At 45.8% G+C, this 15,072-nt stretch overlaps 1 protein-coding gene across 1 annotated transcript; it reads right to left on the minus strand.

The window, feature by feature from the left end:
* Positions 1 to 923: 923 nt before the first annotated feature.
* LOC131263959 (nucleolar protein 4-like) lies at positions 924 to 13,699 on the minus strand. Its single transcript, XM_058266247.1, has 9 exons — positions 13,627 to 13,699; positions 12,589 to 12,635; positions 3,824 to 3,908; positions 3,387 to 3,461; positions 2,836 to 3,302; positions 2,446 to 2,598; positions 2,084 to 2,250; positions 1,159 to 1,382; positions 924 to 1,087 (listed from the first exon to the last, which is right to left on the minus strand). Exons 1-9 carry the CDS (start codon positions 13,628 to 13,630, stop codon positions 924 to 926), a joined length of 1,386 nt encoding a protein of 461 aa, XP_058122230.1. The 5' UTR covers positions 13,631 to 13,699.
* Between the last annotated feature and the right edge of the window lie 1,373 nt (positions 13,700 to 15,072).

A 15,072-nucleotide genomic window follows, 5' to 3' on the forward strand; every position in this document is an offset into this window, starting at 1 on the left:
TAAAGAAAAAAAGGCGATCATATTTTTTTTTCCATATTTTTCAATAATGAATTTATTTCGTCCACTTCTGATTCGATCCTTTGCGCCACGGTTCGATTCGAACCATCGACTTATGCAGTGCGATGTGCGAGTGGAAGGAAATGGCTAAAACTAGCGACAGCTTACACGGTAAACTAAAGAAAAGGAACATAAATGTGGGTCACTCGCAAACTTATCCTAAACAATAGCAGCGAGTTGGATCCGTTATGCACCATACCCTTTTTTTATACACATTCTCTTCACCTTTGCCCTGAATTCTGCCACGATTGGATGATTTTTCCGTCTTTCCGGTAACGCCTTGACAAACATTCAGTGCTTCCCTCCAACCTTAATGACTCATCTAGTGACCCGTTATTATGTCGTTTTATTTTATTTTCCTTAAAAAAGTTCTTGTGTCATGTGATTTCCCTAATTTGCACATCATTTTTAATTTATTTTTCAGTATTTTCTGTCCCAATCAGTTTGTAGTTCTATATCACTCTGTGTGTTTGTTTTTTTTTCTGTGTTTCTTTGTCAATTTTATTATACCTTAATTCGTTTTGTCCGCTTTGGTTGGTTGGTTTCACTTGGCGCAACGTTTTGTTTTACCTCTGACGCTACACTTATCCTAACTGAACGTAACACTTCGCGAACCTGCCGTTCCCTTTTCGGTAATGCATTTTCCTGAAATTTAGTTTTCTTAAATATCCATCTGATAGTTTCGTTTTTATTTTTACAATTTTGTCGTTCACATTATACATACAAAGAATTGGACAAAGAACGTAAAAGCGTAACATGTACACACCGCGTCCACCTCACACCATTCTGCAACCGGTTGCTTAGCAGGATTTGCACAGGTGTATTAGATTCGTATCTGCGTGTCCAGTCGGAGTCTCACCCTACCCTTACTGCTGCTGAAGCAGTAGATTCTCCAGCTCGTCGGCGCTACGCATCAGGAAAGCGGCCGACTCCCGGTAGCCGGTGACGAGCTGCTTGACGGCGGTGATTTCCGCGCTGTTCAGCTTGTGCGCCAGGATCGGCCGTTTCATCGAGAGATCGGTTGGGGCCGCTGAAAGCAAAGCAGAGGTATTATTGGTACCAACGTTTCGTGCAGGGACGTTGCGTTCGGGGTGGGCCTACAGTCGCTCAGCTGACTCCACAACTCACCAGTGCCGGCGGCGGACATCGTCGTGTTGGTGGTGGCACCGCCGCTGCTCGTGCTGCTGCTGTTGACCGAGTTCATGAAGTTCTGGTAGTGCTGCGACCGGTTCGAGAACCCGGTGTTGTAGTCGTGGAAGTTGGAAATGGTCGGCACGGTCGTCGGGATGGTAGGCGTGGAGCTGGCGCTAGCGCTGGGTATGTTTCTGCAAGGCAAACAACACTCTACTTTGTTAGTTCTGGTAGATTCGGGGTTCCAACTCAAATGCTGGTAGATTCTGGTCGGCTGGAGTTCAGATAGGTGTACTTCAATTCATAAGAATTGGAAGCTATTTAAAACATTAATAATGATGCAGAATTCAACTGCAATTAAGTAATTTCTGTGGCTACATTGATCTTCTAAAACTAAGTTCAAACTACAAATATTCTCCTATAGAAACTAAGAGTCCTAATCATCGCCTCCTTTAAACAGGAGTTGTTAGGGAAATAAGGAAATTTTTCCTTATTTGAAGAAAGAATTAACTGCTGGTGAACAAAAATATGATGATTTGGCGACCACTTTTTACCTGGAAAGACTAGGCTGCCTATTGTGAACAAAATGAACAAAAGTCCTGAGGAACGTGTAGTGTTTCCATTAAAAATATATTTTAAGCACTTGCCTTAAGAAATACCATATCATCAGAAACTCTCAGGTTAACTATTTTGAATAGATCAGTCCTAACTAAAGCTGTACGGAATACAGAAAGTACGAACTCCCAAAACCGGTTCTTCAGACGATATCTTTCTCTTGACAAGGTTTATATACCTCCTAGCCGTATTACGCGGAAGTAAGATCACTCTCGAAATTGATGCTAAAACCTTAATATCCCACGTCCACACGGATTTGGTGACCCTTGTGACTACTTACAGCTTCATCTGGTTCATGTCCGGCGTCGGCGTGCTCGGCACGGGGGAGATCTTCGGTACGCTTGTCATCGGTTCGCTTTTGATCGTCGAAACCGAAGTCGACTCCTGTTCGCGGTTCGCCAGACTCTGGTACATGGTCGGTACCGTGCTGGGCGATTCTGCTGACGTCTGCCGGGAGAAAGGTGGGAAGATAAGAAAGGGTCAAGATTAGCCAAAACGACAGCCATCGCTGGTGCAGACGATGCAGAGAAGTGCGGTCCGTGCGGTCGACGTCTCTTTCCGACAAACAAAACAAAACGGTACGGCGTACGTGTTTCGTGTGTCCGTGTCCGTGACGCATTTGGTAGGAAGCGATCATTTTACCATAAAACTTACCGCCGCCGGCTGACTGACCGTCTGGCTGATCGGCTCCAGCCCTATCCGCATGCGCTTTGCGTTGAGGCTCTCGTTCTCGCATGCCACGGCCAGTATCTGTTCCGCCTGCACCGACGTCAGGTGCGCCGGCGTTGGGCGGGACTGGAAACAGACAAGCATACCAAACCGATCATACCCTCCGCCTGAGCTTCCTCCACCTCCTCCACCAACACCACCACCACCTCCGCCTGCCTGCGGTGCCCTTGTTTCTTCTTCATCTTCCTCCTCTTCGTCCTCTTCCATTACCACCGTTGCTGGCCCTTCTCCTCCTCCTCCTCCACCTTCTCCTGCTCCTTCTCTTACTCCACCACCTCCACCATCCCCGGGCGGCCCACTCACCGTGTTCTCCCAGCCCTCGCGCGTCTTCTTGTTCCGCCGGCAGGACTTGAGGTACGTCCGGATGCGCTTCCGGGCGCGCTCGGCGAACTCCGGGAACTGGCGCGTACACGAGTCGATGATGGCCTGTATCTTCTCCTTCGGTTGCTTCGAGATCGGCACGATGCGGTCCAGGTTCTCGTCCACGAACAGGCGCACGAACATGTTGAACGCCTTCAGCCGCTCCGGATCGTTCACCGACGCTTCCAGCCGGTCCTCCGAATCGTCCTCGGACAGGTCGTCCTCGTCCTTCTGCTCGGACGAGTTCGTTTCGTCCTGCTGCTGCTCGATCGGGGACGATTGCCGCTCGGCGACGGGCTGCAGCTGGCCGGAGAAGTTTGCCCCCTTGCCGGTCATCGCCAGCGCGTTCTGGTACTGCTGCCACAGGTTGGTCATCGTCGCCAGGTCCGGTCCTTCCGCTCCATTTTGGGCTGTGTGAGTACCGGGGGAAGGTTGTGGAGGGTAAGTAGGGCTTTGGACGTAACGTTCTCGGGTGCTCGAGGGATACCACTAACATTTACCTGCCGCCGAGTTCTGGTAGTTCCAGGCCAGTAGCATCAGCTTGAATTTGTCCGCATCTTTAATAAGTCCTAGGCGGAAAAAGGATGGTTTGTTTTGGTAAGAGAGAAAAGCAGATTGATTATTTTGAAGTGACAAAAACATTTACATTTTTTAATAACTGCCTTTTATTCAACTACAAAAAAGTACTTCTATTACAATAACTCGATATTATGTCCTCCCTTCATTGAAATATTCCAACCTACAAAATATCTTTAAGTATTTAACATCTCTGGTAATGGATGAAAACAAATTTAATGAATGCTAACATTAATACTTGTTTTCACGATACGCATTTCGATTAATTCTAAAATCTTTGGAACTGCATATTGTTAAAGTCAGGCATCAAATAAAAAGATAACAAAAAAAAACTCTAAAAGGGACCTGTTCTTACCAGCATAAGCATCTTCTCCGGGTGTATTCGTTGTGGTGCCGTTGTTTTCTGTTGTCTCACTGTTGAACGGCATGGATATAGAATCCTGGAATAGGAAAAACAAGGACATGACCATTAGTTGGGATTAAAAGAACTCGGACTACAATGGTTACCCTTAAAAAGTAAAAGTATAAAATGTTGTTTCAAAAATCTAAGTTCATTCTTAAAGGTTGATGATCCGATAAATTTACTTGATAATATAATATGGCTTGTTGGCATGTTGCCAACATCCTCTTATCTGAGGATGTGGCGTTTTGAAAATTTGATAAACAAATTCCACCACTTTTTCCACACTACGCAAACTAGAACTGCTACTTTTTTAAATTTAAGTCACAACAACCCTTAATCTATATGAAAAAAAAATACTTTATAAGAGTGTTTGCGTGGTCTGTTTTAAAAATAATTTTCACTCTGAGCGTTCGTTTTGTGCGAACACGCGAAAAGTGATCAAACCAAGCAATGTGCGTGTGTTAAACCCAAGTCCAACAACTTGAACTAAGCTTCCGATCTTAATCAGGAGAAGTGCGTGATTGTACGTCACTCTCTTTTGCAGGGAACGTAAGGACATGTCGCCTGGAGCCTTCGATGGAGTGAGGAATGGAAAACTCCTCTTCCCTTTCTTTTCGTAGAACCAACAGGGTCATGCAACAGGAAACGCGCTTGGCAAGGCACAGGAGTGCTGTAGGCTCCAACCAAATGTTGTACATCCGGAGGGGGTGGTGGGTAGTTGATCGATCAAAAAAGGTCCATGGGATAACACGCATGTGAACGCACGCACACATAGCGTCTGTATGCCTACGTCAGTGCAAATGACGCGAGAACTCACTTTGGGCTTTTGAAAATAAAAAGGTACGCAAGAGTGGAAGAACTTGTGTCTATACTATTTATAACAGTAACAAGAACTTTCGAAGAAACTGTCATTGAACTTATGAAAGGAGAAAGATTTTTTTTCATTAATATTTGGGAGCCTACGAACAAAACAAAACAGCATCTTCTTTCTAGTTTATTTATAAAATAAAGATCAACCACGGGGGTGCCCATGGCGCAGCGGTAGCGCGAGGAAACACCACACCACAGGTGTGGGATCGAATCTCGAGTCTGGCACCCCCCGGTATTACGAACGGCTGACCACCGATCTATAATATACCGTCTTTCGGTCACACAAACTCTCTTCGGAGAGAGGCCTTGTCCCACTAGGGGATGTCGTGCCACATAAAAAAAGATCAAAAGAGTAATGACAAAAATGAATCACCAATTAAAAAAAATGTTTTTGTTATAAATGTATTTATTGATGTTTTACATCGATTATGCACCGAACACAAAGTGTGATTCTGTTAAGACATTCCAACTCAACAGTTTTCACTGAATATGAAATGCAGTGTGAAATACTAAAACGAATGAAAATTTTGGTTTCAATCTGTTGCCCAAATGATAAATGTGGCACGAAAAATGACTGAAGACAAATCGTCGCCGTATCAACTATTCTCTCGTATTATCCTCTATAAACTTAACATTGCTAACTTTAGTGTTTCAGTGACAGGTCCAACGTCGAACCACTCTTTCATAATTCTGCGTCCTGTTCCCTCCTCGTCCGTTCGTGCGTGCGTGCGTGCGTGCACAACAAAAGCGTAACAGCCCGCGGGTTTTTGCCAACCAACGTCCCTTACGAGACCAACCCCTCGGAGTCCTTCGCCTTGAAATGGCGCGAGTGTGGGGCGTTGGGACTCATTTCCAATTCTCCCGAGCTCGAACCTTTGCGTTAGGCGACACACACCAACGTCCTTACGCATCGCATCGTAGGCCATTCTTTTTCCCAGCCGCACCGGCGGAGGGTTTCTCTCGCAAGGGGTAGAGGTTGTGTGGCACCAATGTGTATGTTTTTTTTCCTTGTGAGTCTTTTTAATTGAAGCAGAGTCGAGCGGAGTCACTCTACGCCACCGCCGACCCGAAGTTTTCCACGCGCCCCTGTCACGCTGATGACGGTCGCAGTCAAGTTTCCGCTGTTGGTTTCCTGGAGGGCCCCGCCATTTCGGGGAGTGTCAAGTATAAAGAAAGGCGAACAACATCCCCCTATCGCAGGGGGTTTGCAAAAGGACCGATGACGCACTCACGGGAGAGGGTGGAGGGGTGGGAGGAAAATGAAGAAAATCCGGCTCCGGTTGAAAGGACGAAAGTAGTCGAAATTCAACCGAGTCGGTCCCCGGTTCCATCCTCCCCGTGGAGGACGATTTCCGGTGCACGCGTGGGATGGTGCGATTGGACTTCCCCTCCCCTTTCCCTACCCTAATCCACATGGGGCGATGCTCTATGGCAGAGATTCTCAACCAACTTGAGTGTATCGTTAGGATCAAAATATTGACCATACATTTTAGGTATTTTCCGGTCTTTCACGAACAATAAACATGTAGTACATGGTTATTAAAAAAGGTAAACATTTTAGAAATTAGTGCACAATTATTTAAACAAAGAAAAGTGGCTATACAACGTGCCTTTCTTTATGAAAACAGTTGTACATCGTTTAAATATGTGAATACAATGGAAAATGTGGTTAGATGTTCTGCTTGCAAAGCGAATTTCCCTTATATTTTTATTATCTAAATAGAATTTGTGCAGTTTACCATTTTATTGGATTATTCTTATTTTGAGAACTAATCGCAGCGGACAAGTGAAAGAAAATATTATCAAAACCAATAAACATATCTAATGGGATGCAATCAAAGATCTTGTTTGTCGCATATAAGTTGTTTGTTTTTTAATTTGATTATTCTTTGTTAAACGAAAGTAAGTTGAAGTCAGTTTAAGTCTACAAAATTTTATAAAAGTTAATAGAATAATGCCAAAGAATACCGTTAGAGTTTTTTCTGTTTGTCTTAAAAGAACGTGCAACGTGACGAAGCAAAACGTTGAGAAGCTCTGTCCGTACCATCCCACACGAAAGTTTCGTTCGTCTTTTACCCTACGAGCCGTACCCGTATCTTCTCTAACTTTCTCCGACTTACCGGCGTCTTTTCCTGTTCCGCTCCTGTCGTGAGTTTTTTTTTTCTGTTTATTTTTCCCCGGCGGATATCCTTTCTTCCGAATCGTTCCCCACCCTCATCGCCCGCCTCGAGTGGGTGTTACGTGGAAATCGTCCTCGAAGAAGGAAACCAAGGAGCCACAACACTCCTATCGGACCGTTACCCCATTACTTCAAGGCAAACGCACACACACACACACGGGTTTCAATGTACGTAGTCACCTTTTCTTCCGCATACAGCGAGAAGACGGCAGTGGCAGCATCCTGGAAGGAAAGGACGAACCGTTGCTTTCAACCGATGGAACCCTAGGACCGCTTTCCGGCACACAATGACGAGGGATGGAAAAGCGACCGGTGCGTCGTGTGTCCCTCCTTTTGGTCCCTTTTTTTTCCTCCTGAACGTCCCGTTTGCTTACGCGTTTTCACGGAACGGGAAACCCGGGGCGGGTTTCATCCCCTGTTTCGGTGGGTGGTGGTGGGGGAGCGAGGGTTGGACTTAAGATTAATTAATTTTTATATTTTCCGACCCATTCCGACGGGTGGTCGGGAAAAGTCCGTCTGAAGATGAGATAAGACTTGGCCGAGCTCCGACGGAATGGGATGAGGCAGGTTAAGAAGTGGTGGTAAAGCGGCTGGGGGAGGGGAGGCGAGCGAAGGGGATTGTGAAAGAAGATGGAATCCTCGCAGGGAATGCGACCCCTCCCCCACCCTGCCGGGATCCAGCAGGATGTAACGCTCCGAAATGAGCTCCGAGAGTCGAAAGAAAGTAAAAGAAAAGATACGATGGCAACGGAAGGAAAATGAGTTTCGTTAGGGGGTTTGAGGAGGGGGGGACTTCCTTCGATCGAACGAACGAACCGCTGCGTCCTGCCACTGACAAATGCTGTAGCCCCCCTCCCCCAAATCCACCTCAAACTGCTGCCCACGCGCCCAATTCCAACCCCCCCACAGTGGGCGCTGCTGTCCTTTGTTTTTCCAACCCACCGCTCGGGCATTGAAAAAAACTTGATGAAAAACACGAACGCTACCGACTGAGGGTCGGGCCGAGGGGCATGGGGAGCGTGAAAAAAAACGTGGAAACTCAACCGTGCCACACCGAAGGGAACGATATGGAATGGTCCGATTTTATTCGGTACGCTTTTCCCTACTTTTTTTTTCTACTTTCCGTCCATTTCATTTTTTCCCGTTTTTCCTACGCTGCACCCCATTCCACCCTCCAAAGGGGTTCTTCTCCATTTGCCATCAGGGTAGCAACACCCACACCCCCCTCCCGCGTCATGTTGAGCTCCAGAGTTGGTCGGTACGAGGGAAAATTTTATTGGGTTTTTTTTCCTTCATAATTTGTTCCCCAGCACAAGTCCGTTTGGCGATCGGGGAAAAAGGGGACTGGCCAGACTTCAGCGCTAAAACCTTGACGGAACCATACAGCGCTCGTGGACTAGCTTCCAGAGTTAGGGATATCTTGGGACGTCGGAAAAGTGATAAGAGCAACCAACGGCGAAGCATATATTTTCGGGAATCGCGAAAAAGAATGTCAGTTTTCTAGTGTTTAATTGTCATATATGCCAACTTTTGAAATGCGAAATCATTTACTCAATGTTTTACTCATTCCGCTATGAAACTATCTTTTACTTTGATTGATTGTTATTCAATCTTATACTTTTCCTAAACAATACGACGTGATTTACGCCTTAGTAGTAAGTAGTTATAGAAAACAGATAATATGACTGGTAATTCAGCAAACGTAATTGAAAATGAATCATTTTGGAAACTTTATGAATTAATCATGTTAGTTTAAATTACTTTTAACTTCATTGATTGTGTTTATCAAACAAAAATCGGTTAGGTATCAACAAAATCTACTTATTTAAAGTAAAACCTGCTAAATTGTTGTCTATTCGTTAGTATTTACAATTCGTGTTGATTTAGCAAAAGGTATTGAAAATAGTTTGGCAACTTAAGCCAAATGACATGTAGCTTCATTGGTTTTTTTTATCAAGTAATCAAGTAATCTAGAGGAAAACCATGTCTATTGGTTTCTGTTCATTAGTATTTACTATTATACTGTTCAAAACAAAAATAAAATTTTATATTTAGCTAAATATTTGTGTATCGCTTCAGAAATTTTAGGAAGTTAAGTTTAAGGTTATGTTTTTTATTCATAACTCACTTCTATTGAGCATTTTGCAGCTGAAATCAAATTAATTAGCAACTACAGGTAGATAACAGCTTTCTGTAATACGTATTCAATTACATCTAAAAGAAAATTTTCAATTCGTCAATGTTTTGTTACGCGTTTCTACGTTTATTATACCATTAAGATGAGTTTTCTCTTTTACCCAATTTGGCCAATAAAGTGTGACACCTCGAGCCCACCGTTCATCGTATCCCCTAGGAAGGCGCGGTCGTCCCATCGCACCGGGAGATGCGATTCAAACGATCCGATCCAAACCCCCCTTTTCCATCTGCTTCGAACTGCCCGTTTTTCCTTTCCATATATCCTTTTTTTAATTTTTCGTTCCCAATTTTTCGTTTCGTTTTGCCCCTCACTCCACTACTTCCGGCAGAAATATCGGTTTGTCCACCACTACCACCGTAAGATCCCCGACCGGTCGTTCTTTTTTTTCCAATGAAAACCGGAACCACCCACCCACTACGCCCAAGCCCGTCACTATCCGGAGGCATTCCATCGGAGCGGATGAAACCAAATAAAAAAAAAGACGGAAACATCCGGAAGGAGCTGATGAACCGATTCGCTTTCCCTCCGCGGGGAGGCTTGGGGTAGGGAGTTTGCGTTGGGCTTCTTCTTTTTCTTTGCCTCTAATTCGAGCGAAGGCGCTCGGTGGTCTTCGATTGGGTGGAGAAAGGAACCGGTAGGGCGGGGAGTGGGTTTCCCTCATTCCTCACTACCAAAAGCTGAGCAGGCTCCCCGGGGTTTCGGTTGCGAAGTCACAACGTCGGTCCCAACCGTTTGGAGGAGATGTGATGAGGAAGACGCAAAAGTGGAGCGGGGTTCGAAAACGTCGGGAAAATAGAAGAAGAAGTAAAAGCAAAAACACCCCTGTCCGGGAAAAAGGGGCAAAAGGAATCCGTTTGGATCGTTTTGGAAGCGGGCCGGGAGGATTGGATGGCCTCGACCATCTCATCGCCATCTTTCTTAGCGATGAGCAAAGCGGTGGACGAAGCAAAACTCCCACTCCCAACCACCCACCCACCCACGTCCGGGTTGCGGTCCTTTTCTCCAACGACCTCGCCACCATCGCCCCCTCCAGTTGCCGTGAGCCGAGTTGCTCCGAGAAACTGTCAGGAATTAAAAAAGATGGATGACATGGGGGATGAACGGTTTTTCTTCTCGGAATGTGCCCACCGCTTCCAATCCAGCATCACCTTCCCCTCCCTTCTCCAGCAAACACACTCCGACGCGGTTGGATTTTCCCGGTTTGGTCCCAATCCCAAACCACCCCAAAACCCTCCCCTCCCTTCGGTTCACTTTGCACACTCCGGATCTTTCCTTTTTTTTTCTCTCCCGCTTGTCCGCTTTGCGCCATCGTCTTCATCTTGATCAAGGTTTAGGAGGGTGGGTTTCTTGTGTTTTTCTTTTTCTCCGCTCTTTTCCTTATTTTGTTTTGTTGTGCTGCCTTTGCCTTTTCCACACCCGGACTGGAACGGACCAAGGCGGCAGTGCTCGGGCACATCGAGCGGTCCTGCGGCACGATGGAAAACTTCCATCATCGAACCAACGTCCCTTAGCGTCGTTCTCCTTCTCCTCCTCATCCTCCTACCTCCTGCTCCTACCACTTCCGCCGCACCGTCTCTCTTTGTGCCACCCGGGGAAAAAGGCAACCGAAAGGAACGTCCCAAAGGGGTGGGGTGTTGGGGAGGGAGGGAGTGGAAAAAAAATCCTCCCCAAAATCATGCGAACGACGTCCGAACGGACGGACAAATTCGAGCCCCGCTTCCACCGCCCGTTGGGTGGGTGGGCGCGGACGTTGGCACACACCGACACGGGCACGTGGCAAGGGGATTTTTCTTTCCCGGATTCCTTCCCTCGGCGGCCCTCCTTCAGTCCGCTTGTCCTCCTTGAGGACGAAGGACGACGTTGATGGTGTTTGATGCGATGAACCAAACGAGGGGACTCCCAGTGGTGGTGATGGTGGTGGGGTTGATTTTTATGAAGAAAATGAGTTTCTGATGAAGAGGTCAGGGGGCGAGGGTGTGGCAGAGGTGGGCGAGAAATTTGGCTGGCTTCCCAAAATGGCCCGGGGAAGGATTTGGATTCGATGAAGCGGCGCGACGGAGCGCCATCCGGTGACGGACGCGCGAGGGGTCTTTTCGTACGAATCTTGGACGCGTTTTCCTCGGGACCGTCGCGCAACGGTCCTCCTCCCCCGGACGAACTTTTTCCTGGGCGCGAAGCAAAGGCAAAGGTCGTTGGACGTATTCGATTGCGGTTCAATTAAGAGATTGGACGGCGGCTTGCGCAAGGACGGGACTAGCTGGGCTGGGACGCAGAAGTCAAAAGTTATGAGCTATTCCGTTGCCGGGAATGGGACGCCGAAGGAGCGTGGATCGCAATTCCAGAGTGAGGGGAAAACAAAGTTATGGAGCGCAGCTCAGGATGAGCCTTGCTTCCATTTCAGGGAATGCGGAGTGATCTTGGCAATGCCGAAATATGGAAATTCATTTGGAAACTGAGAGAAACATTTTTCCAAAAACATAAGAAATGTGCAATTTGTTCCAAAAAGCAATTAGTTATGGTAAAAGCAATAAAAAACAGATACTCCATCGATACGTGGAATAAGTTCCTGCACAACCCAAACAAGGAATCGTTATTAATGATTGATTAAAAGGTATGCTGATTTAAGTTTGTTTTTCTCTATACTATTGAAGATTGAGTTAAAAAACATTATCAGGATAATTGAAACTGGAATTACTTTTAAACATCACTTTGTCAACTATAATGCAACAAATATTTTCCCGCACTTTGCACACATTAAACATGGATTTGTAAAGGAAAAAATTTTTGTTTGGCCAAAAATCATGTGTAAGGATACGAATTCGGTAAGGTGTAATGTAATAAAGGATAGCAATGTTAGTTTAGCTGATTAAAACATTATTCAATTACACTTTGAATATGTAACGTGAAATGTTGGGAGGATAAGCTTACTTGCAAATTAATTAATCATTTTTATTTAAACATTTCAAATGAAGTGAAGTGCATTTTTTCATTGTGCAATGAACTTTCACATTTGAATTTTTTTAATAAGGACAATATAAACCACCATTATGCGTTTATACTTCCAAGAAAACAATTTGAGCTTTTATTAACTTTTTCTCATTATCAGATGAATAAATAAATGATCTGTAATATCTGTCTGTAGAAATCTCGCTTGCAAAGATTAAAAAATTCCAAATAGCGAAACGCGGTCAAAGGTTTGAATTGGTTTTATACTATTATTTTTATGTCCGTGTACAAAAATATATTCCCACTTCATCTAGGTTCGATTCCACATTTTCATCAATATTATGCTTTTAATGAACACATTGGTACTGCACAATGTATGTGAAAAGCTTTGTAAATCATATTAAATCCCGGGCCTTGCTCACGCGGTCCACAAATAAATATATATTTTAATCTGCCCATCCGATGGGTTTTAAATAAAAAAACAATTTTTCCCACAAACTGCACTGCGCGCTTTCATTCGCTTACCTTATTATTATTGTTGTTGTGTAACATGGCGGCCGCTTTTCTTTTCGCTAATAACCATTTTTCCACGCACGGTCCGGTGTTTGGTGTTCGCATTTTCAAATCCAACGGCGAAAGGGAAACAAAAGCACAAAACATGGCAACAAATGAAACAGATGATGTTTCGGAAAAATGGGGAAACAACAGAAAATATTCAAACAAAGATGAAACGCGATTGCATTCGCACAAACCGCCCGGGTGTTTTTCGAAAGAAGTCAGGAGAAACGATGAATGAATGAATGAATCGCACCACGAACACACGGAGCGGTGTGAGTGAAACGACAAAACCGGTGTGCGAGGCGAACCAGGCACGTTGCGGCGTTGTTGAATGAAATTGTAAATCCCATGTGCAACCCCCAAGGCACGGGCAGGGGAAGGTGGGAAGGGGGAGGGTCGGTTGATAAGGGGTTGCATGTTTTTGTGACGCGCGCGATCGACCGACCGATGGCGGTGTGGAATATGAATGCGACCGGAAAAAGGACACGTGCCAATGGAAAAATCGAATGAAAAACGAGCATAAAACAAAATGACGGTGGATGGAAAAAAATGGAACATGAAGAAAAATATAATCAACAGAAAAATTAATTACAAAATTGAAAAAAAATATCAGATGGAATTAAAGTCATGAAAAGAATTGGGCAGATTTCCAATAGATAGCATTTGAGGACAAAGAAGCAGAGAAAAAAAGGGAAGAGACAAGAAAAAAAAGATACAGAGTTAGTGGAACACATTTTTACGCATTCACTTAATCACTCTTTTAAGTTGCTGAGAGTCTTGTGTTAGCAAACAAGGACTGGTGAATTGTATATCTTAGTCAAACTCTAGGCTAGGTTTGGCAAACAATGTTTTGCAACACACTTTTATTTTGTTTTGTCATGTCCTGAATGTGAGCCAAACTTGTAGTAGCATTTTTCCTTTCATGTTTTGCATCCCGTGTCGTAAAATGTAACTTTTCACTTAGTTTCATTATTTCACCCCAAAAAGGCTCAACCGGAAACTCACTCATTGGTCAACACACTTGGTAGCCGGCGACACGCAAGAAGACAGCAAACGATCAAACGATGGCACGAAGGTACGCTTCGCAGTTGTAGATTCACACTCGCTGGACACGGTTTGTTGTAAATTGTGTTTTTATTCGTACTTGCGGGGTATGGATTTTTCTTTTATTAATTTGCTTTATCAGCTGTTTTTCTTTTTCACTGCGTCAAAGCACTTTGTTTTTAAAATCGTCGACCAAACGCCTGGCGATGGTTTAATCCTCCGATTCGCTTTCGGTTGTAAAGTGCCTTGTTGTCTTGTGCGTGACAAACTGTTTCACTTTGGTTTCAACTTTTCCCACACGGAAAACTATCCTTTCCACGATGGTTTACTCGACAGAGTGGTGGGTTTTTGGTTTGCGTTTTTCTATTCAACCCGGTGTGTGGCAAAAAAAACGGGAAACGATTTCCAATGCAACTGGTCGTAGGCGGCTGGGCGCGAGATGTGTCACGATCCGTCGAGTGCTAGACTTGGACTGGCCGCAACAACACTCGCTGCCATCCGCTATAGCGACGACAAACCGCTGGCAAAGGACAAGCAGTAGCCGGGAGCGGCGAAGAAAAGGATGCGCGCGAGCGAAAATGCGCCCAGCGGGAGTGAGAGAGGGAGAGAGAGGGAAAGAGGGATAAAGAAAAGGGACACAAGGTTCGATGCGTGAGAGACAGAGAGCCGGTCACCGTCCCGTTTCACAAATACACCCGAAGCCGATCCTGACAAGCGAGCGAGTCCCCATCCTCATCCTTCCCAAGTGGGCCTTCCTTTTGTACCCCGAGCTGAACGGCAAAACCCACCCATCCACCCATCCACCCACCAGCCCACCGGAGAACGCAGGACGCGTCGTGGAATGGGAAGGACTCTCTCGCCCGTGGGTGGAAACTCCCTCGATTATGTACCGAGCCCGGGAGGGGGAGGTTTCCCATTCCACCGGAAAAGCCGGAACTGGAACTCGTCGTAGTCGGGTTTTCCCATTCCACCGGCACAAACACTCACACACACACACACCCATACACCCCACGAAGGGTGCACCAAACTTACCGTGCACGACCCCTTTTCGGTGCTGGCGAAGCGGAACTTCCCGGTCTTCCCCATCGCGACGGATTCCACTTTCGCGACCGCTTTTCCGATCCGGCTGCTCCGACGAGTGGGATGAGTTTTCCAACCACCCCTTCGAGTGGATGGTGGCGGTTTGGTGCAGGGTGGTGGTTTGTGTCCCTCTATCTCCCATCTCGCTGTTGCGACGCTGGCTCAACGGCACCCATTTCACCCATTCCTACCCACTGTTCCCTCCCTCCCCACCTCAGTCGGATTGGAAGTGGAAAATGAGTTTTTTTTTGTGTGTGTTCACTTCATCCCATCCAAGGTACCTACTCCGCTTCGCGCCCTTCCCGCTGCGAGAAACCGCGCGTTGGA

The sequence above is a fragment of the Anopheles coustani genome, chromosome 2 (assembly GCF_943734705.1).
Source record: "Anopheles coustani chromosome 2, idAnoCousDA_361_x.2, whole genome shotgun sequence".
NCBI lineage: Eukaryota > Metazoa > Arthropoda > Insecta > Diptera > Culicidae > Anopheles > Anopheles coustani.